The sequence below is a fragment of the Mytilus edulis genome, chromosome 2 (genome assembly GCF_963676685.1).
Source record: "Mytilus edulis chromosome 2, xbMytEdul2.2, whole genome shotgun sequence".
Classification (NCBI taxonomy): Eukaryota; Metazoa; Mollusca; class Bivalvia; order Mytilida; family Mytilidae; genus Mytilus; species Mytilus edulis.
Window position 1 is genome coordinate 53355637 of NC_092345.1, and position 27937 is coordinate 53383573.

Consider the following 27937-nt stretch of genomic DNA (forward strand, 5'->3'; position numbering starts at 1 on the left):
CTAGCTTTGCCCTAGAATGTTCTCTTCCTCTCTTGTTTTTGTTGCATATGCCACAGGATTTTACATATATCTTGGAATCAGTTGACATTCCATGCCAAAGAGGGTACTGTTTCAGCTTCATTAATGTTTTAGTCTGTTCCATATGACCCGACAACGGCAAATTATGGCACAAATCTAATACCTGCCTTCTCATATTTTTTGGAACCATCAACAGCATCCTTGGTTTAACAGGGTCTTCCCATTCAAAATAAAGCAACTCGTTTACCATTCTCAATTGGGTGCGGCAGGTCCAAAAATGTCTAACTGCTGAACTGCTTAATTGAAGTTCTAAGATGGTAGGTTGGTGATTTCTTTCAAACCATTCAATGGGGCATTTTAAATCTTTATCCCTTTTCTGTTCCTCACTGATTTCATTTGAAGTATGACCCTCTTTCCAATTACATCCTCCATCTTCGGACGATATCCGTCGGACTGCTATAGTCTGTGCATAGTCAACTTCTTCAAACACTTTCCATTGATTCCTGGCCCTTTTGCAAAAATCACATCCGCCGCAAGGAAGCTGGTTCAATCAATGATGGGTTGATATTCAGAACAGGCTGGTAGTGTATCAGATATTCTTGATAGTCCATCGGCGTTCGTGTGTTGTTTACCAGCTCGATGTTGTATAACCATTTGATACTGTGCGAGTTCCTTAATCCAACGTGCTAGTTGTCCCTCTATGTTTTTGAAGTTCAATAGCTAAATAAGGCTATTATGGTCCGTCCTAACAATAAAGGGTTTACCAAGAAGATAGTGTCTGTACTGTCGAGTGAATGCAATAATAGCAAGAAGTTCTTTTCTCGTTGTACAGTATTTACGTTGAGCAGGTGCAAGTACCTTGCTTGCAAAACTTAGAGTTTGCTCTTCTCCGTCTTGCACTTGACTAAGTTCAGCACCTATGGTATCATCAGAAGCGTCTGTATCTAATATGTATGTACCATGTGAGCTAGGATAGTGTAATATAACACGTCGATTAAACATTTCTTCAATGTGTCAAATGCTCGTTGGTGCCTTTCTTGCCAAATAAAAGGTTCTTTCAGTCTTACAACCTCATGGAGGGGTAGTGCTATACTTGAATATTTAGGTATGTGATCCCGATGATAATTCATAAAACCTAAATAGGACTCTACATTTTTTTATTCTTTGGAGTGGGCCAATTTCTAACGACTTCAACATTTTCTGGATTGACTTTTACCCCTTCAGCACTGACAATCTTTCCCAAGAATTTAACCTCTTGTTGAAATAAATTACATTTTTTTGGCTTCAATTTCAAGTTATATTTCCTGAATCTGTCCAATACCTGTTTTAAGTTTTCCAAATGATTTGAAAAACTGTCGCCTAGAACTAAAACATTATCAAGATAAGCCAAACACTCTTTCCATGCCAGTCCTTGCAAGACGAGCTGTATCAGTCTACTAAAAGTAGCAGGGCTATTACACAGACCAAAGTCTAATTTTACATGCTCAAACTGACCATACTTTGTAATAAAGGCTGTCTTGTGTTTATCCCTTTTGCCAATCTGCAACTGCCAATACCCTGCGGCCATGTCCAGCGATGACATATATACATTTCCACCAAGTGTATCTAAGCAAGATTCGATGTTTGGAATCGGAAATGCGTCTTTTATAGTTACTTTATTTAAAGAACGATAATCAACACAGTACCGCAAGCTGCCATCCTTCTTCTTATACCGGAGTAGCTGCCCACTAAGAGTTTGATACCTGTATAACATTCTTCTCCAACATATGTTTAAGATGCTCCTCTTCTTCTTTTTCAAAGTGGAGTGGCGTTCTACGAAGCTTTTGTCTAATTGGTTTTGCATCTCCTGTATCTATTCTGTGCTTCACATCTCCATTAAACAAACCTATATCAAAGTCATCTTGTGAAAAACATCTTGATATTCGAACAACAAATTTCTAACTCTAACTGCTTCACATTCGTTAAGTCTAAATATTAGATTAGAGTACAAAGGCCTCTGGTGTATCAGGATACCAATCTGTTGCCATTTCTTGTGTTCTTTCTGTGTATTCTTCAAGTGTCTCATCTTGGTCCTGTTTCAAGTCCTGCAACTGTCTCCTTATTATATGAGGTAGATCCCGTCTTCCAAAACGTTCATTCAACTTGTTGTAGAGTTTAACATAATCTTCCTGTACTCCTTTGGCTTTCACGCTGTAGAACTTCAGTGCCTTATCCCTCAAACATTCTATCAATTTATCAAGCCTGTGTTGTGGTGTCCATTTGTATCTGTTGGCAATGTGACTAAACTGTAGGAAATAAGGTCGCCAATCTGTGTTTCCATCATAAGTTGCCAACTTTGGAGCAGATGGTCCTTCAACTCTCTTTTCACTCCTGTCCTGTAAATTACCTTTTGGAGTATATCCAGGGCTTGACTTCAATGCAGTTATTAATGGTTTCCTATCCTCTTGTTTACTGTAAATTCCGGACGGAAATAGCTTCTCAATCCTCTCAGTGGTGAGTCTCATTTCATCTGCTTGTTTCATTTTGTTGTCTCTAATCCTGATTTCTTCACGCATTTCATTTTCTCTTTTCTCAAAGTCTACTGACAGTGCGTCTGTATTTTCGTTATAGTCATGTTACATTTGCTCAGTGCATTTCTGAAACTTTACATTTTGTTCAGTAAATCTTTTTTCAAACTCACCTTGCATAGTTTGCATTTGATGTTGCATTTCTTGTAGTGCTACTTGCTTTTCTTGCATTCGTTGTTTCATTATGGCATTCATGCCACTCATTTGCTCCTCTAATTCACGAACTCTTTGCTTTGGATCTATGTCTTTTTTTGTACGTTCCAGTGGTTTCACAACAATTGCTCCTTCGTCAACCAAAGGGTCCCATATGGTGTTAGGAATACCTTCAAGTAATTTCAAATCTTCTATGGTAAGTTGTCCTCTCTCCTCTCTAGCAGTGTAATGATCCCAGCTCTCTTTGTGCCAATACTTTTAATACTTTTGAGTTCTTCAACTGCAGCAGTGTTGATATTTACTGGTATTCTGTTGTGCAGACACCAAAATATATGTACGCAAAAATTCACGAACCAAAAAAATGCGATTCCTCAAAATCTCAAAATCAAAAAGTACACGAGTGAAAATAATGTCACCAAATGATCAAAATAAGTCAATGCGCAAAAATGGTATACGCTATCTCAAAATGCTGAAGTACGTACTACGAATCAAAATGTGGCGTAATATTCAAAATAATATCACGACAAAATAATTTCACAAATGTGCAAAATATAGAATATGTTAATACCCAAACATCAGAACATCTGATGTATCCTTACAGGGAATATATAAAGGTAAAGGATATAATTACTATATCAAAACGGAAACATCAGAACATCTGATGTATCTTATCAAACTATAGTAACTGGGGAAAAAAGGGGGGGTCTCAATGTCACTGGACTACTGAAAACAACAAAAAATGTTTTAAATATAATGTATGAGTTCTACACACAGTACAAAGTGAATAATACTTCTTACTTTTATCATATATCTCTTTAAATAAAAGAGAAAACAAGTTTTTCTCTTTTCCAAAATTTAAAAAAATTGCCGCCAGATAATGTCAACAAACATTGAGTTCAACTGTCAAACAACTTCTGACACCAATTGTGGTGACTTCAGTATACTAATAGATATATATGACTTACACAAGAGTGTCGCTGAGTACTCTTAGGTTGAGAGTTACACGGGTCTGTATACAGCACCGAATTCCAGGCTCCTACGATCAGGGAACACGTCTGTTAGCTTGGCTGTCTATCTTAACTCTAAGGGAATCCCCGACTATTCGGAACTCTCTTGACTAATGCATATCGTGTTTGATTGTACCTAACCGGCGTACTCCACACTTATGTCAGTACACCTTTCCTATATTGCCTATATGGTATGGTTCTTTCTCATTGTTCAAGACTATGTGGTTGTTTTTAGTTGTTTACACACACTTAATTTAAACTTTGATGGATAGTTGTCTAATTGGCATCATACCACATCTCACTTTTATATTAATCTGAAATTGCTAGATGTTTTTTACATGTATTAATGCATACTGTTTAAACTGACGCTTACTTGGTAACAATTATAGGATTATTGATTATGGTTTGTCTTTAAAAATGTCCTCCTTTGATCTCCAAAATGTCCTCTTTTGATCTCCAAAATATCCTCCTTTGATCTCCAAAATGTCCTCCTTTGATCTCCAAAATGCCCTCCTTTTATCTCCAAAACGGACTCTCTTTAAAGGTTTTCTATTGTGCAGTTAAACGGATAATAGGTCTTTCTTATATATGTTCTCAAATACCGGAAATTCGTCAGAATGCAGAATTTGCACCCCCTCCCCGAGCTTTTAAGTTCTTTAAGCAGTACCTTGCCCAATGCCGTAAACCCATCTCGACCCTGTTTAGCATTCTTTTAACGTTTGTCTGATAAATTATCTGTTGGAAGTTATTGCCTGTCTGCTTAACGATTGAGAAATGTTTCTTTTAGTGTGATCATTTTTTAAGTTTGGAATTTTTTTTTCGTCGTCATTTACAAATATGATAGTGCCGCTGCAACGGTTACTGAACATGTCGGATTCTTTTATCGTCTTTCGGATTTTTGTTTGCTTGTTTGTTTTGTTTGGAATAAACAATATTTGTGCTCAAACAGGATATATTTTTAACTGTTGATTATCATACGTACATGTATATTGTTACATAAAAATGCAAGGAACTACACAAATAAAATTGAAAATGGAAATGGGGAATGTGTCAAAGAGACAACAACCCGACCATAGAACAGACAACAGCAGAAGGTCATCAATAGGTCTTAAATGCAGGATAAATCCCGGCACCCGGAGGCGTCCTTCAGCTGGCCCCAAAACAAATATATATACTCGCCCGGACAAACACTCTATAATCTAGTAAAATCTACTTGATTACTTACAAACCTGTCTCAGTGGTACCTTCTCTTGTTTTCGCAGGTCTGTTTAAAAAAATTTCTATATTTTCTTGTACGGACGAAGGTGAATATTATGATTATTATTGTATATCTTTTGCAGATGAAAGAAAGTGCATTTTTTGCATCACTCTCAGCAGATAAGGCTAGTGTTGCAACGGGAACAACACTTGTATTTGGCACAGTGAACTTAACGTCGGAGGAGCATACAGTGCAGTAAATGGGAAATTTACCTGTAAGGAGGATGGAGTTTATTTTTTTTCTCTTGGTCAACACTATCTAGTCCAAATAAAGATTTTACAAGTAAATTGGTTGTAAATGGACATGATATTGTTGTGGTTGCTGTAGACAATGACTTAACAAAGGATTCGCTGGCAGGGTCCACTAGTGCAGTAGTTCAACTAAGACGAGGAGAATCGACATGGATAAAAGTTGTAGAAGGAGCATACATTGCACGTGATTGGGCTACTATCTCAGTGTCTGCGTTTACGGGATTTTTAATTTATTAAGAAATTTTGACCATTTCTTAATTCATTGTCATGGCTTTACATATTACGTACACATATGAACTTATAAATAAAATGAAATATTACTTATAGATAAAGATATATAATTGAAAAAAAAAACACTTGTGAGCACGATCACACACCCAACTCCTGCATATTGTCACTAGGCAAACACAATCTTGCCAGAGTTCTAGGTCTAAAGACTCATAGATCATTTCTTGTAGATATACACATCTACATAGAATGTCCTAATTATATCTACAAAGTTTCTTGAAATACAGTTGAGTGGTTTCAGAAAAGTTGGAATAAAAAATTGATGCAGAAGTTAATTTAAGCTAAAATTCAAAGGTGCATTGCCCTAGTTAGTCATAACGTACACAATATTTGAAACACAAACCGTAAAAATCACAATTCAAAATAAATATAGATAATCTCTTTATTTTCAAAATGATACAGATTCTTTTTAATAATATGAAGGATAATTGTTCAAAATTATGACAGTGTTGTATTAGAGTTCTTCAGAAAGAAGGTCCATTTCTTTTGTTGCCATGGGTGCATTTTGTACCATCCAAATGAGACATCAGAAGATGCTGTTGCAATCTTTTGTTTAACGATCATTCCTACAACATTAAAAATAACGCATAAGGCCAAATAAAATGATATGTGTGTTTCCTATTACATCTTTGAAAAAATAGTGTAGGTTGGCGGGGATTTTTTTATCATCAAGTACTACATTAACCAAAAACTTTAATCAGACGCGATACAGACGGAGGGACAGACGCACAGAAGGACGGACGAACGAACGGACACACAGACTGAAAAACATAATGATCCTAGGTGGGGCATAAAAAAAATCTGCTCTATTCCATGTGTGACGGAAAAAACAGATTTGCTGCACAAGATTATTTGTGATATTCCTTACATGAACTCTCAGTGTTAAAATTTTGAATTGCAAACTGAGAATATATATGAACTTGAAAATTTGGTTTATACCTTTAACTTTTCTTAGAAATCCTATTTTGCCTTTTTGATTCTTGTTTTGTTTTATAGTTTTATTTTATATAAACTCATCATTGAAATTTTGCACGGCAGACGCGTGTATCGTCTAAAAAGTAACAGTCAAATAAAAAAGTTTTAAAAAAAGTTTAAAAGGTTTGTTGATTGCTGATAATTAGATTTATTCCCTACATCATTATCTATATATATAGATGTCATTATTTTTTGTTTCTTTCCTACTGGATGATTATGAATCATAATAACTGATTATAAAATCGGAATAAAATCTAGTATACCCGTTACCTTTTGGTACTGCACTACAGCCTGCATGTGTCTCAAAAGATGCTGCACTAAAGTCTGGAAGTGTATTATTGTTCAAGTGACGTGTATGAAGATATGTCTGACGTGTAAAGCAGTAGGTAAAAGCTGCTCCGTCTTTGTTGGCTTCTGTTCATTAAAAAAAAACATATATTAAGTTAATATTCACATTAACAATTTATTTTGCGACAGTTAAAATATTTTTATATACAGAATTTTTTTTTCTAGACAAAATAAACAATGAAAAAAATCACTTATTTTCATGTGATAATGGTAGTTATAATAAAATATAATTATAAAAAATGATAAAAGGTAACAGTAAAAAAAACGGAGTTTAGTATGACGTCCATTATCACTGAACAAGTATAGATATTTGTTTAGGGGCCAGCTGAAGAACCCCTCCGGGTGCGGGAATTTCTCGCTGCATTGAAGACCTATTAGTGACCGTCTGCTGTTGTCTGTTCTATGGCCGGGTTGTTGTCTCTTTGACACATTCCCTATTTCCATTCTCAATTTTATTCTAAAGTTTTATTTACAAAAAAAAAAGGCAACAAAACAATTAATACAACTTGTAAACATACTGCAATATTACAAAGTGAAATAAAAAAAAGGCAGACGTTCTCTGATGAATGATTTCCATTCCCCTATCAATTAAAAATGTTAAGAATAAAATGCATTTCCTACATTCTTTTATGAAGATATTATTCTAAAGACACTTACTATCATTACGGGTGCCCTGTTGTTCGTCTTTCTTTACTGTTTTCAACTTGATTTGTCTAAGGTTGTTCTGACATATAGTGAATTCACAGTCTGGAAGTTCCTCAGAAAATCTATGTTGAAGATGAAATTCCTTGTAAATAAAAATGTATAAGCAAACTATATTAAAACATTTTATAATCTATATTTTATACAATATATAGATATATGTACCATGATTGTCGTGAAGTTGGGGTCAAACTCTAATTTGACATTACAAATAGAAAGATCATATCATAGGAAGCATGTTTACTAAGTTTCAAGTTGATTGGTCTTTAATTTCGTCAAAAACTACATTGACCAAAAACTATAAACTGAAGCGGGACAGACGGGCGAATGAACGAACAGACGCACAGACGAAAAATATAAGTCCACTAGGTGGAGCATACAAATGCGAGCCTTTGAATTTCGATATGACTCTTTTTTTAAATAACATACGTATATATATAGTATGGTGATACTCAGGAAGTCACAGTGTTAGCCTTAATAAACATCTCACAATAATTTCGAAATTTCAAAACCTTCATTTAATTTGTAACAAATCTTATAATATTTGTAATATCTTTCTAGTTCACTACATTGTTCAAATACTTCAATATTCTTATAAATTCAGGACCAAAGTTGGAATTATTTGCGGAGGAGCCTTTTATTTAACTGTCATACATGCGCATGCAGCAGAGCCGTATAAGATTTGCTTACTTCCGCGCATTTTAAATTTGTTTCTAGTTAACGTCTTCATATACAAACTTTACTTTGGATGGAGAGTTGTCTCATTGGCACTCACACCACATCTTCCTATATATATTTACTCATAGATAAAAATAATTACCTGTGGTGATACACTATTGTATTTTGAAGTAAGTGTATTTACGATGTTGGTAACTAAATGTTGGCTCTCAGTTTCTAGCTTTTGAATGTGCTGCATAATGTCATGTGACCTGTGTAAAAAATATGAAAATTATATTTCAAACTATGTACTGATAACCTCTTGAAGCACTATATGTGTCTGAGAGTTTATAATAAAGAATCTGAACTTTTAAGAGAAAAAAATGGTGTGGAATGTGTAGCCTTTCTACCTGCCACTAGGTTTAAAGGATAATAACTCTATATTTTACAGGAAGTTTAAATGTGCAATGCAATCACAATTTCTTTTCAATAGACACAGACAATTATCTTGTAATGGACCGTAATTCTTTGCTTATTTCCATCTTTAATTCTGTTGTTTGCATCTATTTTTTATAATAGATAGATAGATAGATAGATAGATAGTTTATTCTCATAAAACCATGCAAGTACAAAGGTTACAGAGAAGTTAAAAAATAGTATACATAAAAATAAAAAATGCATAAAATTCAAAATTTCGGATGAGATAACATATAAAAGAATATATATATATATATAGACTTATATAGTCAAATGTCAAATGTAAAAGCTAAAATTGTATAAAGAAATACTTTCTATAAGTATGTTAAATAAATTATGGTTGTTAAGAAGGAGTGAGCTTACTATTAATACATCTTATAAAATTGAAGAGGTTTCTTAGGTACAGTCATTGTATTGAACAAAATCATTACTCTTCGCCGCTTAATTTATAGATACATGTAATGCATAGTGATGTACATTGACTGAACATAAAAGTGCATATGTAGTTGTCTCCCTTACTAGTATAATCAGTTTCAGAATGTTCATTGCTATTTCCCTTGTTTAAAACTATCAATTTCATGTTTCTTTATTTAATGATTTACATGATGCTTATTCATTACATTTTTGTGAAATTGAATAGATATTAGTATTTTGAATTCATTGGTTAAAGATTTTATTTTTATCCTGCAATTGGGTGTTCTACTAATATACAGATACAGCCCTACAGTTATCGCTATGCTGTATCTGTATACTATACAGATATCGCTTGAAAGCTCTGCCCACTGCCGGACTGAGTATTGTATAAACCTGCGTGACCTCAGAATGTGTATTGCAATCGCATTCCAATGACGTATCAATTGCGAATTAACGATAACTATTAAGCTCTGCCCACTGCCGGACTGAGTATTGTATAAACCTGCGTGACCTCAGAATGTGTATTGCAATCGCATTCCAATGACGTATCAATTGCGAATTAACGATAACTATTATACGTTCTGTCTGTTTTCAAACATTTCTTTAGAGCAATAAGAGTCACACTAATTTTCTGATAACATACACACATGAACAGCAGTCTTTTTCTACGATGACAACTATCGATTTCAAAACTTGAATGTGTATGATTGTGTAACAAAAACAATCATGTCAATTTCATCATGCATGTTTAGTGAATGTCAAGTCTAAAGCGTAGGACAACTCGTACACTCCTGTTTCAAATTGGACAATGTTTTGTTATTTGTTTTTACTGTTGAAATTAGTTGTTATTTAAGAATTGAATGCTTCTTTTTGTAAATTTATTGGGGTGTAAAAGCGTTGACCGAAGTACATTTTGTATGAAGCGCGGAAGCGCTTCATTCTAAAAATGTGCGCACGGTCAACGCTTTTACAACCCTATAAAGTTTCAAAAAGAAGCATTCAATACTTATAGTTACATTTTTTAGTTATGATCATGAAAACACGTATTTTACATATTTTTTTATTTAATTCACCTGTGCACTTTATTGTTGGACCACGTGTTATCATGAATGAAAAGTTGTATTGAGCAATGCAACTGCTTACGGAATAACACGTGATGTGCAGTTAGCCAATCAGAATAAAGTATTATAATGAAACATTTATCTAATATTATTATGTTAAAATAGATAATTATTCACTTTGAGCGATGTAGTATTGTTGACCATTCGAGATTCTCTTTTTGCGAACCCGTCTTCAGTTGAATGTGTGATAACTGAATCGTATTACTACACGGGCCTCAAGGGATTTCAAAAATCGAAAATAAATGAAAAACATGTGTTTGGTTTTTTTTTTTTTTCTTTCAAAACACAAATAGTATACAGAATTAATTGCAGGATAAAGACAATAACTGTTTAGTGTCTTTAAACATCAGCTGTATTTGTACTCGGCTCGAAACAGGTGTAATAGCTCGCTAAAAGCTCGCACACACCTTGTTTCCTAGCCTCGTACAAATACAGTTGATATTTAAAGACACTTAACAGTTGTTGTCTATGTATCCTTAATTTAGTATTTGCATTGTCGCAAATCAGTTATAACCTCCTTTGACAGACTTAGACCTACACATTTTATATGACTGGTTCAATAAAATTAATTTGAATTGTCTGAGGTCTGAATTATTCGGCCCAATCAATGAAAGCTGTGATGAATGCAAATCTTCCTTGAAATTATTGGTTTACAATTGCTTAGATGTAAGACCTCACTCCCCCCCTCCCCCCCCCCCCCCCCCCATTTAAAAAAAAACAACAAAAAAAAATGAAATTTTGATCAATCTTGAAGAAAAAAGTATCACCCCCACCCAACCACCCCCACCCCCCCCCCCAAAAAAAAAAAAACAAACCTGTTTAAACCGAACTTCTTTGGGACTTAAGATTTGTTTCGGATTTGGCCGAAGTTCGGTTTTATCAGGTTCACATAGCACATAATTTGATATGACGGTGCTTATGAACATGTTTGGATTAGACAGGTTTTTGGTTTATACAGTATTCGGTTTAGTCAGGTTTCACTGTATATCATTTTACTTTAATCCTACATACATATCTTTATATATGTATATACATAATGTTTGAATGATGCCATACTACTAGTCATATGCTTCCGATTTATAGAATAAAAAATATCCTCTGAAGTTAAGGATCAAGTTGGAGGTAGCTTATCTTACCTTTCAGTGTTAACGGTTGACAAAACTCGCTTCAGAAAAACAAGTCCACTCAATATCTTTTCGTTGAATCCGAATTTTAGACTATCTAAAATTTGACTTTCCAACTGTAAAGAAATTATTTTTAAATTACTCGTATAGTATGTAATAATGATAAATAAGTGGGTCACAGCTGACCCCTTAAAAAAAATGTGTACTAGTTCAGTGAAAATGAACGTCATACTAAACTCCAAAACATATTTATAAATTTTATAAATGAATTAAAAAAATTTTAAAAATCATACCAGACTAACAAACCCCAGAGGCTCCTGACTATTTTTCTCCTTTCCAATTCAACTGAGTTCGCAGTATCGGTAAACGGAAAATGTGGTTCTCATATTTGATTTTGAATTCATGTATGATAGTCTTGTGGAATAACTACGAATAATATTTCCCTCTCCTCCCCTCCCCCAGACAAATCTTTAAACAAGGGGTTGTGATTACTATTTATTTCTTATTATCATTTATATATGTGTACCTGTCTCACTTTATCGTTGGCCACACTTTCAGCATAAAGCAAAGTTTGATACTTTCCCGTAGTCTCAGCAGCTTTCTCCATATTTCTCTCTAACTTCTCTTGAAGAAACTTAATATAATCCTTTCTCCGCTCATGATTTTTAGGCGAGAATTTGTCTTCATATTCTGCGAAGAAGGTTTTTTTACGCTGAAGTAAGTCTGTAACAAATGTCACTTTATCGTTGATGACCTTACATTTCTGAAGAAAAAATATAATAAACTATCAAATGAATAAATTTGTTGCAAAAGTCTTCAAAACAAAACAAAAATATTGCTTGCGGTTACTACGTTAAACTTGAGAACTATGGAACAATGGAAAAAATACGAAATCAAATATAAGACAATGAAACAACAAAATAACGGAACGTCCATTATTGTAGAACACCGCGATAAGACTTTCGGTAAGACAAATATGTTTCGCTGATTCTGTTGGTTCTCTGATTCAGTTTTCCGCTGTTTTGGTTGCTTTACTTTTTTTTAATGTTGGTTCTACTGTTTCGTTGTTTCGTTGTTTCGTTGTTTCGCTGTTCCGTATTATTGTAATATCAAAATTGTTGATGTTTATATTTTACCTTTTGTTGTTCCTGAAGTTCCTGGTAAATTTTCTCGTGGTTCTCTATTAATTTCTCTAAATCTTGTACTTCTTTGTATTCTCTTACTTGTTTATACCGCTTGTGGCATTTTTTCTCCGTTAATCTAAAATACAACAGAATTGTATTGGAAAACAAATGAAATTTAGTTCGATTGATAAATCATATTCTAAATTATTATATAAATCACTTGAACTTTTGTGTTTCCGCATGTTTTTCATTTTATTTCTTCGAAATGGATTTCTAATTTCTCAAGCAGCGACAAAATATCATTCCAACATAAAATTCCCGAATTACTGTTTTAACTTATGTTTTTCTAAAGTACAAAAAAAAATATTTTCAGAGAATGAAAAATCTGATAGCATATGTTATTCGATAATTAAATTCTTTGAACTCACGTTCGTTGTGGCAGAATTCTGCCTCCTACTATCATTTTCTGAAATTTGTCAAGAATCATCCTGGCTACTGATGGCTTATCTGATTCAGATAGTGACCAATTCTCCTGGGACTCGACAAGACTGAAAACTGTCTCCGTCAACATATAAAATAACTCGTTCATCTTAGGAAACACTGCAAAGATATTGCATTGTGCATTGCTTAATTATTTCAGAAACAAATATTCAATAGCATATAAAAGATCATCCTGTCTGTAACAAGGTGTTTTAAATGTTGGACAATGACAGAAAAAATCGCTATCCTTAAGTTTTTCATAAAAATATCGATTTGTATTTATCTCCGAAAATAAACAACATATTTTTTAATTCAGGCAAATAATAAAATCTTGTTCTCAAATACAATATATATATATACTAAATTAGGGAAGTTAAAATTCTCAAGAAAATAATTGTATAAACAGGATTTTTTGCCAAAATAATCTTGAATATTTTGTGTTTTTCGAAGATAAAACATCTTCTTTGACATATGTAGAAGTATTTGTCAACAAAACTTACCTTCATCTGTTTTATAATCTCTCAATCTCTTCATGATGCTAATCATCTTCTCCATACGTACTTCATCTATTGTTGGATCAATATGGTCTTCTAGCTCTTCGCACAATGTTGTAAAGCTAGCAATACTGCAATTCGAAAAATTCTTAATTTACTAGGTACTTACAGAAAAGTTTGAAACTCCACGGTAATTGATTTTATGGATGGAGTAAAACAGCATAAAGAATGACAGGCAAGAAATTCAAAATATAGGACAAACAATATAAATTGAGAAAATATGAGAAGAAAAAGGAAAGAATTGAGAATAAGGTTAGAAATAAATAAAATTACAGAAAAGAGGTCTTAAAAGTTCAAGATAAATGTAATGAATCAAAACTCGTAAATAAAAAAATAGAAATATTTAACCAAAATTAATTCTTTGGTTATCAAATTTAATGGTGTAGAGAGTCAATGTCGGTATTAAAAAAAACTCAGAAGAAAAAAACTCACCTGTGATATGGACCGGACATAAGCCGATATATATCTGGTATTAAAACTGAATTCATTTCTTTATCTTCTGTAAAATCAACGAAAATATTCTGGAAAAATTTTGTGACTTTCTATGGCGTAGTGAAGGAACGTCGCTACAGAGAAGACAGAGAATGACGACAACGTCATAGTTCTATTGCTTCGCCATTGGTTGACGATGTCGAAGAAGCAAAGACAATCGAAAAAAGTTTCTTGTACAAAAATGCATCTTTGTTATTTTTCTTTTCTCTTTAGATTAAAAAAAACTTAAATATTGTAAGAAGTGTAAATTAATCTTAACCCAGATTTTGAACAGGAATTACAAAATTAAATTAAATGTATTTCTAAAAAATATTTGATTTTTTTGCTTTCGTTAAGTATCGTTTCTAACATCGTCTAATAGTTATCAAAGGTACCAGGATTATAATATAGTACGCCAGACGCGCGTTTCGCTAAACTATGCTTGGTATAATCAGGCACGAAAGGAAACGAAGGCCGAAATTGTCATGTTGCTAATTAAGACTACTTGAGCTCCTTACGGTATTATACGAACAAAGAAGCTCCTTCTATGCAAACATTATACTTATATCATATTTCTACAAAGAACAATTGAAATTTAAATTAACAGGCACATTATTTTTTTTTTTATTCATTACTTGATATTTCCTTTATTTTAAAAATATTGGGCAATTTGGGAAATACGTTTGCAATATGGATCCGAACTGAAAATCTCACTTGAGTTTCGATCTAGTTGACCTATATAAAGACGATGATGGTTTTTGGACAAGCCAGTTTCATTTAAATAACGGATCCAAACTGGCTTTACACATACAAAGCTGAACTTGATAAGAAAGTTATATTATGTATATTCTTTCAGATTTTTTTGGATTTTTTTTACAAATAACGTCCATCAAATATCCGGAACATAAACCTAATAATACATAAACAACAAAAATATTCTACGATTAACATAGGATCTGCAACAATAAACAAATGTCTATAAGCTACCCGGTAGTATGTTTGTTTCTGACAGTTTTAATAGGAACACCAGTCGTAACTACACGAACAATCTAACTAAGGAAAAGGTTGTGTCGAGTAATGTTAAACTCAATACATTATTTGTGGTCGAAAACAGGCGGTTACACCAATATCTGTCTATGCTTAGTTTAAACAAAATTTTATTCAAAAAGTGCATGAAATATAATTATACAATATAAATACAGGGATTGGGAAATAAGAAAAACTTATATAAATCCGTCTTCCTTTTAAAAAATGACAAAATAAGGAACATAGTATAAGAAACTCGTATAATCTAATTTTCAATTCACATTTAACATGTTTATTCTGTGGTTTACTCAAGTCAGTTTGATCTAAAAATGTGATCAACTCATTTGTTTATAATTATGGTTCATGTATCTGCGAAATATATAAATGTTTCGAAAATAAGGTATTATTACATCAAAGTTTCAACATCTAAATCGACATCGACATAAAAATAATTGTTATGGACCAATTCTCGCTTCTAAAATAAATCTTTGTACAACTTTAAAAATATTTTCCTTTTCCTCATCACTGATGAGTTCACTACATGATAATAATGTTTGTACATTATATATTGGTAGTGTTTGCTGCTCTCAACTTTCCCACATTTACAGAGGCTGGAAAGAACAATATTTTTTTTCCGGAAAAGGTGTTCATTTAAGCCACTGCAGTTCAACCGGAGTCTGGCGTGAAGTATTTGGCCTTTTCTACAACCAGTATTATAATATGTGGGGACTTTCTTAGTATCTCGATTTATATAATTTTTAAGTGTAAATTTTGATGGATTACATCTAACATCTTGTAGGAGCCTGTTCCATTCACGAATAACAAATGGTAGGAAAGAATTTTGATAAAATGTAGTTCTACAGTTCATATTTTGAACATTAAATGCCCTTCTAGTATTTATAGACTTGATAAAGTTGTTGAGGTACGAGACTACGAAGATAATTAGGAGCTTGGTCATGAAACATTTCGTGAAATTTAATAACCTTATGTCTAAATCTTCTCTCGCTCAGAGATACCCAACCAGTATTAATATAAAGATTAGATTTAGAACAAAGATTAGTGGCACTTGTGACTATACGAGCAGCTTTTATTTGAATGCTCTAGTTTGTCCTTTAAATAAATTTGTATATTATCTCACATAGTATCTGCATATTCAAGAATAGGCCTGATGAAACTGATATATATTACTTGAAGATTATTACGCGATAGCTTAAACTTTGAACTCCTCATAAGATTTAAACGAGGCGTAGCTTTATCAATAATACAGTTTACATGACTTTCCCAACAACCGCTTTCTTGAAAAATTAACCCTAAATGTTTATGTTCTTCAACCTCTTGTATCAGTGTATCATTCATATATACTGGTGGGTTATGGGGATTTGCTCTTTTTCTAGTATGGTCATGGTTTCAGTTTTTCTTGGATTAAAATTAACAAGCCATTGTTGAGACCATAGGTGATTTTTTTCTATATCAGAGTTCATTAATTCAGCTGTAGCATACTCGTCCTCAATAACTATTTATAATGATGTATCGTCAGCAAAAAGTCTGATGTTGCATGATATGTCACATACAATATCGTTTATGAATAATAAAAATAATAATGGGCATAAAATTGAGCCGTGGGGGACACCTGCTTTAATGCTATACACATCCGAGGTCTGTCCTCCTATGACAACTCGTTGTCTTCTTTCAGATAAATAGCTTTAAACCATTTTAGTAAGTCCCCTCTTATTCCATATTTTTCTAGTTTATGAAGGAGGCCTTCATGCCAGACCTGGTCAAACGATTTACTGATATCACAAAACACAACTCTTATTTCCTTTCCAAAATCAAGAGCTTTAGCAATATCGTTGGTAATATAAATAAGTTGATTAACAGTACAATCTCCAGGCATAAAACCTGATTGCAAGTTTGTAATTATTTTATAACAAGAAAGAAAATTAAATAAATATTTAAAAACACATTTTTCCATCGTTTTACCAATAATAGATAACAGAGAGATTGGTCTATAGTTTGATAAAAAAAAATTGAGAACCACTCTTGAAAAACCATTTGCTATTTTCCATTCATACGGATAAATGCATAATTGAAGTGACTTATTGAACAACAGAGCCAGGGGATAGCTTAATTCTAAAGCCGCATATTTAAGAAATCTTGGACTTTTAAATGCTATCGCGGCCTGTTGCCTTAGACACGTCTAACAAGAGAAGTTAGTCATAAAATTAAACTATATTATTACATTTGTGGCAATGAACTACATGCAATAAGTATATCAGTTACAGTGATTTCACAATAGAATAAAGACCAATAGACGCTGTCAATAGAAACAAATTGAAACAGGATGCGTAGAAAGGGAAATATAGTTTCTAACATTTTCTACTTTAATTTCATAAAAAGGAAATTTGCCAATGGTTAATAATTTAAGATTACAAATATGCTCAACTTGTGACAGAACAACCCAAATATTAAACTCATGTTCTACACACATTTGTGATTAAAGTGTTGTTAGGTCATGTGTTGAATATTTTTGTTGAATATTTGATTTCTTTCACAATTATTCTATAAGTATTTTTGAATCAAAACAATTAACATAAACTTTTTTAAATTTCATCACTATTTCGTCACAAAATATTGCCAATTTTCTTTATATTGGCTGAAAAAGTTTATATGATAAAACAGCTACTTACCAGTCTCAGTGTTCGAAATTTCGGACTCGAACAATTTTCTTTTGCATGTTGATGGTTTTTGGTTAACTGAAAATTAAAAAAAAATGTATCATGTATGGAAAAGGGAGATGAGACAGCAATCCAACAAAACAAAGTAGAAAAGTATTTGCATGTGTAATTTCTGTTTATTTTATATATGTTCCGGACCATATGAGTATTTGGACCATACGCGTATGGTCATGACCATATGGGTATATACTCATATGGTCCGACCATACGCGTATGGTCGGGGTTATTAAGAGGTACATTTATGCTTACCTCTTTATATAAACCTTCTAGTTGTCACGTCATTAAAAAGACAGTTACCAAAGGTCATTTTTTTTCATTAAAAATTAATAATAACAAGATTAACAAAATAAAATAAGCAGTTTCACCCAGTAAATTTCATCACTAGTCAAAACTATAATAAACACACATTTTTTTTTTTCATTACCGATATGTTATTACGAGTGAATGGCAAAATGTCGACCTGGGAAGATAACTTAGAAGTCAACCGTTTTACTATATATAACCTGACGTAAAACTCGACAGGAGTAAAGAGTCTAATTGCTTACTTTTGAAACTTAATATAATTAGCATTAGCAGTGCAATATTCATAATGTTTTATACTTATACGTGTTTTGTTTTTAAAAAAAAAAATGAATGACGTCACCGGCAAAGGACACTAGTTTATTTTTTAAAATTCTCTGGTGATATGATGTACTTCAGTCATGTTACGATATTGGAGATCTAGAACTTTTTCACCGTAGACACATCGGAATGACCCAGGACCCAAGAAAAGCTATGGTACCGTGTGGACGTAAATGTCACCCTACGCATCCATACAAGAATACAATTAGCGATGAAAACTAACTTTGGCATCAATATTTAATGTTATTTGAATTGTAAATAATACAATTGCATGTAGCAATCATTGTTATTTATAAAGTTTTCTCATGCATATTATTGAAAAATATACCTATATGGTCCAAATACTCATATGGTCCGGCCCGTTTATAACCAAACGAGTATATACTCATATGGTCCGACCATACGCGTACGGTCGGACCATACGCGTATGGTCGGACCATATGAGTATACGCATATGGTCATGACCATACGCGTATGGTCCAAATACTCATATGGTCCGGAACGTATATATACAATAATAAGACATTGAAGAATGAGAGTCTGAAGTTTAAGTAAAATGAATATATATACCTAGTAATATCTTTCGTTGAGTGGTAACACTTTCATGGACACTGATGTTGCTAGGCTGTATAGTCCACTTTAAAACTGAAATTAAACATATATTTATTTGGAAACCTGTCAATAGATATAACTAAATAGATTCCTTTAAAATTGTTATTAAATTTATGATATTATTAAAGCTATTTCATTAAATGCAATGTAGGAGGAAGATTATTATGCATAATGGTCATGGAGGAATTCTAAAAAAATAACCATGGCCCACATTCAATAATTAAACTTCTACCCTCCCACCATTTTAATGGAGTAGCCTTTACAGAAACTATACATGCTATATGATGTTGAGTTATGAAGTAATATTAATCCAGGAAGTTTTAACATATATAAAAAAAAATATGTCATTAACAGCTGATTATTGTTTATATATTTGAATAAGAATATAAGAAAATTGTTTTATTAAAGGCGTCATGTAGGACCAATGTATGTATGTCAATGATACAGAAATAAGTCCATCAATAAAAAAAAGCGCGGAATAATTTTAGAAGTCTTTTATGCCACGTCTACACTATTATTAGGTAGGCATGTTCCTGGTGTGGGTGTCCGTCTGAAACTGGTCTCTTGTGGTAAAATACAATTTTGTTCTAGGTTACTTAATGGTCACATCAACTTGAATCTCAAATCAACTTGAATCTCAAATCAACTTGAATCTGTACTTGATTTGAATTATTTAATTAATTACCTTTAATATGTGATTTGTACAAATGTTTAATGTTGTTGTTCTCAAGCAGTTTCCTCTCTCTTTTCTCTCCGGTCTCAAGTTCATTTTCTATGTCTGGAATTTGATATGGATCTATAATAAATGTTAAGATGAAATAAAATTTATGTAGATTACTGAAATAAAATTTACACAGATTACTAAACATTTTCTGAAAGGAATGTTAAAATAAAGTGTTAACAAAAAAGGGCAAAATATGATTAGGATATTAACCTGTAGGCTGTACCTTTCTTGCCTGAATAATCTTGTGTTTTTAATATGCTAAATGATCTTTATTGGTGATTGAATTTGTTTTAGATAAACAATCAAACGAAGTTAACACACACTTTTTAAGAATATAATCATCATATTAATACATTCTTTCCTTTGTAGTAATATATCTTGTTCAAAATTCTTTTCAGGCGAAGTTGACGGTTGATCCTCGTTGGCAGGTTATTTGGTGCCACTACTGCCTTGATATTCTATGGGAAAAAATAAACAAAAAAATGTAGGTAAGGAATTATAATTATGATGCTTAATCATACTGAACAGAGATACAGTTTTTTTCTGTCCAAAATCGATTTTGTTGATCTTGCTAAACTCAATAGACATAGATATTTATATGCAATACAATTGACATGAAAGATGATACACAGATCAAAATAAGAAGATAAAAAGACGCATTTATAACTAGATTCATAAAAACATGTCCATCAACTAACATGAATGGAGAAAAACAAGTTTAACTAAAGTAGATGGGGTGACTTAATTATAATCCATAGAATTTTTTAATAATTTGCCAAAATGTTGTTTATATCATCCTTTAAAAAAAACAATAAAAAGAATTGGTCACTGGGCTTATTTTCAAGCTACATGGTGTTCAAAATTGACAGATTTTGTAAAGAGTATGCATGGAAACCCGAATTTTCTGAAATAAATCATAAACTACTACATAGAATTTTGAGATAACCTATGAGTTGCCTACCATTATGTGGCAGAGTTGGAAAAAAATTAAATTATCAAAAGTTTACTGTTTTTTGTAAAATACAACCATAAATATGATAAAACATGTCATTTTCTATATTGAAATGAAATTTCTTACACATGAATTTCCTACTACTCTCAAAATTTGCACATTCTATCAAATATCTATAGACCTTGTTTTCTGGTATTTTCAAATCCAATATGGAGGAAGACACCCTATTTACGTTAAGATTAATCATTGATATTATCATGATTGTTGTAGTGTTGAGAAATATTTATATCTGTCATTTACCTTGTACAGGTATGTTGTGCTGGAAGTTGTCTGTTGACAAAGATGGCAAGTCTACAAAACATCAGTAGTTTCTGGTAAGTTTATACAGTACTAAGAAACAATTTTTAGGAATGAAATAATTACATCTAACAAGAATTTTAGTTATTTTTTACTTAATATTTATTACTTTAATGCATAACTTTCATGACTTGACATATTGTCAAACAAGTAAGAATTAAAAAGTAAAATCACAAAAATACTGAACTCAGAGGAAATTCAATTCGGAAAGTCCATAATAACATGGCAAAATCAATAACAAAACGCATCAAAAACGAATGGACAAGAACTGTCATATTCCTGACTTGGTACAGGCATTTTCAAATGTAGAAAATGGTGGATTGAACCTGGTTTTATAGCTAGCTAAACCTCTCACTTGTATGACAGTCGTATCACATTCCATTATATTGTCACCGATGCTTGAACAAAACAAACAGACATACCTGATATTCATATGATGAAGACATAATCTTTCAATCAGTTTAATTGAGGTCTGGAGCTGGCATGTCAGTTAACTGCTAGTAGTCTGTTGTTATTTATGTATTATTGTCATTTTATTTATTTTCTTTTGTTACATCTTTTGACATCGGACTTGGACTTCTCTTGAACTGAATTTTAATGTGCGTATTGTTATTCTTTTACTTTTCTATATTGGCTAGAGGTATAGGGGGAGGGTTGAGATCTCATAGATCTCATAAACATGTTTAACCCCGCCGCAATTTTGCGCCTGTCCCAAGTCAGGAGCCTCTGGCCTTTGTTAGTCTTGTATGATTTTAAATTTTAGTTTCTTGTGTATAATTCGGAGTTTAGTATGACGTCCATTATCACTGTACTATTATGCATATTTTAGGGGCCAGCTGAAGGACACCTACGGGTGCGGGAATTCTCGCTACATTGAAGACCCATTGGTTGCCTTCGGCTGTTGTTTGCTCTATGGTCGGGTGGTTGTCGCTTTGACATATTCACCATTTCCTTTCTCAATTTTATAATAGTCAAAAATGTCAAAAATAGGGGTACAGCAGTCAACATTGTGTTATCATATTAATCACTATAAAAACAACAAATGTAACTAAGAAGCACACATCAAATTAACATCCTCATTTTGATTATGTTATACGATTTTATTTGTCTATGTAAAATGCACCCATCAAGGAAAGAGGGTTTTGAGTACTAGTGTAAAATTGCGAGTTTGAAATTCGCACAGGTAAACATGAAATAATTTTGTCGTTCAAAGTATGACCGGATGCATAAATACAGTCACGCAAAATAGATATAACAAAAACGGACTAAACAGTATAAAGTAATAATAAATAAAATAATAGTGTGGTTCTAAGTATGACGGGATACATGAGTACAGAGTCACGTCAAATGTATATCACAAAAAAGTGGGTCAACAGTAAAAGTACTATTAATAAATAAAATAATTGTGTCATTCAAAGTATGACAAGATACATAGGTACAGAGTCACATCATAAAATAATTTTGTCGTTCAAAGTATGATGGGATACATACGCACAGAGTTAATTAAGTCAAAAAGGATATCTAAAAAAAACAGACTTAACAGTATATCCAATATACCAAATATCAGATTTTCACAAAAAATTCATGAAATTGTTATTTGAAAAAATAACTAGATTTCCAAATATATGTATGATGATGAATATATAATATAAGGTATTTAAAACTTCTAGCAGCAAACTATTTGCAAATTCAAGGTGAGAACATGCAAAGCAATATACTATAGTAATGTACATTGCTGTGTACAAGATTGATATACTGAGCTGGATTTTAAACATGCTTGTAAACAAGGAACGCAAATGATTCAAACATGAGCAAACACGTTTGTTCTTTATATCCTTCATACTAAAGTTATTTGTGATTGCCTAGTAGAGATGCAGCCTAAAAACAAAAGTTAATCAGTTTAGATAGGTATAACAAATAATTCAGTTATATCTGGATACGATTATCAAAAATAATATGAGGCAGGCATTACCTGTGAATGGGGACGAAGTCTGTATTATTTTTTTTTTAATTCAAACATGTTGATAAAAAAAAACCGGAAAAACCGTTACGTTCCGATATTGGTTCTGTTGTTAGGGATTTAGTTGTGACGTTATTCAAGTTGTGACGTCATATTCAATGTAAACAAAGAAACGCTGTTATCCAGGTAACATTTTTTCATATCAAACAATTATTAAAAATGATTGGGTGTTGAATTCCTTCCTATATTTGTTGATATGTTGATAAATATACATTTTATTCAAAGTCTCATGCAAACGATGCAAACAAGACCGGAAACGGAAGTAGATCTGAAAAAAAAGTTAACGATTTTGAGTTGAAATTTTCCCTATTTTTTTATTGATTTATTGATTGATCTACCGTTATTGGGGACTTCGTCCCCATATTAAAACAGACGAAAGAGCATATAATAAATGGACATAATGTTTGAAAGAAATTGAATTAGACGAGGTAAGTACAAGTTAAATCTAAATTATGATGTTGCTTGAGAAATTTTCATATTGCATTTCTCATGAAAAGTCTTGAAATATTTCCAATAATATAATATTTTGAAATTGGCATTGGTTTAAACAGTTTATACATACCTGTCTCAGTTGGTGTTATATACACGACTTTGCCATATTTATCAAAAGTCTTTATTCTTTGAAGTGGTAATGAGATTTTGTTTCCTTTATAATTTTCTATAACCTTTTCCCAGATGTCTTTCAGTTGTTGATGTTGTTCTTTATAGGAAGATGACCTGAAGTGGTGCATGTCTGGAACTTCATTGTGAAAAGGTTCATCACCAGGACCATCATGGAAGATCATGTTGCCGTCTTCCATATACCACCAAACTCCTTCGCCAGGTAAGATGTAATCACTTATCCTCTCCAGATGGCTTTGTATTAAAATAGGTCTTTTATTGAGAATAGTTGAAGGAATTAAAGTTCTGGGTTTGGCCTGAATTTGTTTCGCGAGCTTTTGAATAATAGATTCTTGAATGTAAATAATGTCTTATTTGCTGGATTGTTGACAAGTAAATCGAAGAACTGCGTTGTCGCATACTGTTTTTGGTTGACGGTTACTGGTGTTTTCTGAGATTCTTCGCAGATCTCCAAAACATCTTTCTTCTTGTTCTGTTACGAGGTACCTTAGATTAAATATTCTTTGAACTTCTGCAAGATGGATGGATACACTGTGGAAATGACTACCAAAAAAATTCCTTGATGCTATTTTAGACGGGAGTCCGACAACGTTTCTGCAATTTATCGCGAGAAGAAAGCTTTGATTATATAAGGTCTTGGTATCTGTTTTGGAGATCTGGTATTGTACTTAGAGTACGAAATGTTGGTTATTTCAAGAAGCGAGTCAATCATCTGTCTTACGTTTGGATCAATCAGTTGTGAAGAAGCTAAAAAATGCGATAAAATGCGATGATAAGTACAGGCGTGCATTCGATCCCTTTATTTGATTTTTATCTCCGATGGTGTGTTTTGAAAATTTCTCTAATTATTTTTGAAGTTTTTTGTCGCTTATATGGGATGGTAATTCAGTTATAATGTTCTGTATAAAATTGGAAAGATCATGTAATGGTTCCATGCCAAATATTTCATAGTTGTTTAAGTTAAGATGATGGATTGAAAGAGTAGGGTTGTTGTCATTAGAGCTGGTGGTCTGCAAATTCCATGAAGTAGGGCGGATAGATTTTCTTGTAGTTCAGGACGTAACATGTTGTGAATATCGATATCTCTGCTTTCTAGTTCTTCTATGAGGTCGTCTTTCTTTAAATTTTGGAATGGATTTAAATTTCTTTTTTTTTCAGTTCGTCGAAACATCTTGTGGATTTTATTAAACCGACTCGTTCATCTAGTGTGAGAGGTAAAATGCCATAACAAAGAACGCATTACATCAAAAATTTAAATATTACCATTGTCTGCTGTGATAGGTTCCGATAAAATTAGGAGGTCTTCAATTCTTTTGATTCGGAAATTTCACTTTGTTTCGCAAACTGTTTTCTTTGTTATTGTCTTCCCATAAATGTCCGTCATTCTGTCACGTCACGTGCAATAAGAATGATTTCCATTTGGAAAATGATGTGTGTAATATATTGGGAAAAACTCAAAAGAGGCTTTTGGTATGTGTTATGACCTCATTGGTCAATAAACAGGAAATAGAGGTCAATGTCAATGGTCAAGGTTATATGCTTAATTTTAAACTAATAGTGTATGCGTGTTGTTGCAACTCCTCCGAAATGTTTAAAGTTAACGTAAACATGTGTTTGGTAAATTGATCTAAATTGCGACATGTTTCTACACCAACACATGTGTATCAAAGTGCACTGGCAACTTCTTACTTTTCTCTCGACTTAAGTATTAAATATAAGATGTTTGATAGGATAACGTTCGATCCATATAAAATAAAGAGATGTTGAAAGATTACAACTGAGACAACTATCTTTTCTTAAGCAACTATAGACAACCATACAGCCTTCGACAAAAAAAATCCATACGGTTTAGTCTGCTATAAAACGGCCCGATATGAAAAATGTGAAACAATGCAAATGAGAAACCCAATGGCCTGATTCGTTAATACAAATCATTTTACGAAATACATTTAAATGACAGACATATACCAACGACAAACCACTTTAACTAAAGGCTCTTGACAGGCATATATATCTATGTGGCGGGGTTAAACTTGCTCGCAGGCGTCAATCCCCCCTAACCTGGTCTATATGTTAATGCATATCGCAAGAACATAAGAATAAACGAAAAACAAATATTAAATCTTAAAACATGTATAACCCCGCCACATATACCGGTATGTACCAGTCACAAGTCAGAAGCCTGTAATTCAGTGATTGCGTTATTTGTTTTTGGTAATAAATTACAAGCAGGCCGTATACTAGATCGAACTGTTTCACAATTTTTTTCGTGTCGGAACCTTTTATAGACTACTATATGGTATGGGTCAGATGCAACCGGCGGTTGAGTAAACAGGCGGATCAAAGAGTTATCCAATGGATGAATATGTATCTGGTTGATATCTTAACAGGTTCAATTATCCTTTCAGTAAAAAAATCCTATGGTTACAGTTATCTATATTTAGCTAATGTGCTTGTTACAGTAAACTTTTTGACATGTTACGGTAAACATTTTGACATTATACGGTAAACGTGTGACCTGATGATATAACCAGATTTGGGTGCTATAAACAGTTTCGTATAAAAAACTATGGGTTATTCCTCAACTAAAAATAGACATGGAGGGAAGTCCCTTTTTATCAACATAATTGGTGAAAAAGTATCATGTTTTTTGTATTTGGTTGTAAAGATATGTTAATTAACTTCAATTAAAGCAGGTTGAATGATTAAACTAATTTAAAAATTAGATTAAATATACATGTTTTAAGGGGAGACAACACTGTAAACAGTCTGTTTTTTTTTTTTGGCAGTGAAAATTGAAAACTTATTTGCAGCCACTGTAGCTCTTTTCGGAGCAGGCGAACGTACCCTGAAGCATGAATTTTTTGAAAGACCAGGTAAAAATCTATGAAATTCATACAATTTTGATTATGAAAAATGTGCAGGTATCATGTCTTCAGGGGTGTGCACATGACCTGATTTCAGGTTTTTTAAGCTTAAATTAGGCAATGTTTTTCCCAGTTTCTCTGGATAAAACTTTTTTATACCATTAAAAGTACACTTTTTTTTTATTCCATTATAAACTAGAGAACATTCTGATTCCAGTGATATCTAGTTTTATACAAAAATCTTTATTAATCAGTCCACCACTAAGGGTCACTTATACATGGTCCCTCAAAATATGACGTCATAGAAAAAAAACTGTTGATTGCACCCTTTGGGCTTTAGCATTGTGTAAAGGGTGTTTTAATAATTTAAGAAGTACATGGTAATCATTAAGGCTTGATCTTTGGCTTATGGTACACCTAAATATCAAGTTTTTGAATAGTATTCCATTGTAGTCATGCAGTCTTGACCTTTGGCTTATGATACACCTAAATATCAAGTCTAATAATAGTATTTCATGGTAGTCATGCAGTCTTGACGTTTAAGCTTGTGATACGCCAAAACATCATGTCAAAACCTTTAGGCCCCCCCCCCCTTTTGACAAAACAAAATTTGGTTTAAGGGGGGTTCTTATTGAGAATGCTTCTTTTAAGCCTTTGGTTCTCCTTTTAAGATCAAACGTAGACGAATATTAATCATCAGTGATAAAAAGTGTTCAACACTTTAAGTTTGTAATGTAGGTATTACATATATACAGCAATTTCAGGTAATCGCTAGGCTTACGCTTAGAGCTCCTATGTCAGTGAAAAATCAATAGGCAATATAGGAAAGGTGTACTGACATAAGTAGTTTCTAAACACATTAACTCCAAATGGAGCTTTCGTTAGTAGAAGCCATATGAAGATACAATCAATCTTCACTGAGACATAACATGACATTGTAACACTTTGTTAATAGTGCTAACAGCATATTGGGTAGTTATTTATCGTATGTGTAGTTTAAACAGGAAACGAAAGTTGATTTTACGAGAATTACATATTCCATCAAAACTGAACAAGATGCAAGGTAAGCCATCAAAACTGTATATTATTACAACATCGAATATATAGGGTGATAACTATTATATTTTAATTCCTGTTGTCTTTGGTTTTTATTATTACATGCAACTAAACATTCTATTAAAGACTGGAATAAAATACTGGGGGTAGAATACTGAAACGATTCACCGAGCTAGATTTTTAACATGATCAAAGGCTAGCATACAGACATTCATTCTTTATATTATTATATAATGGTTGAATATAATTATTCAGGTCCTGTCGGGTTACAAAATACTTTAATATCACGTCATCATTTTCGTTGAAAAACAAATACATTGTAGCCTAGTGATAAATTAGGCTTTTGAATTGAAACCG

General features: G+C 32.6%; 1 protein-coding gene across 1 annotated transcript; it reads right to left on the reverse strand.

Moving 5' to 3' along the window:
- Positions 1-5906: 5906 nt before the first annotated feature.
- LOC139510600 (putative leucine-rich repeat-containing protein DDB_G0290503) lies at positions 5907-14138 on the reverse strand. The gene is made up of 10 exons (XM_071297155.1): positions 13951-14138; positions 13465-13589; positions 12913-13084; positions 12497-12620; positions 11887-12123; positions 11373-11476; positions 8388-8496; positions 7523-7652; positions 6788-6931; positions 5907-6108 (listed from the first exon to the last, which is right to left on the reverse strand). Exons 1-10 carry the CDS (start codon positions 14004-14006, stop codon positions 5981-5983), a joined length of 1329 nt encoding a protein of 442 aa, XP_071153256.1. The 5' UTR covers positions 14007-14138; the 3' UTR covers positions 5907-5980.
- Positions 14139-27937: the final 13799 nt, after the last annotated feature.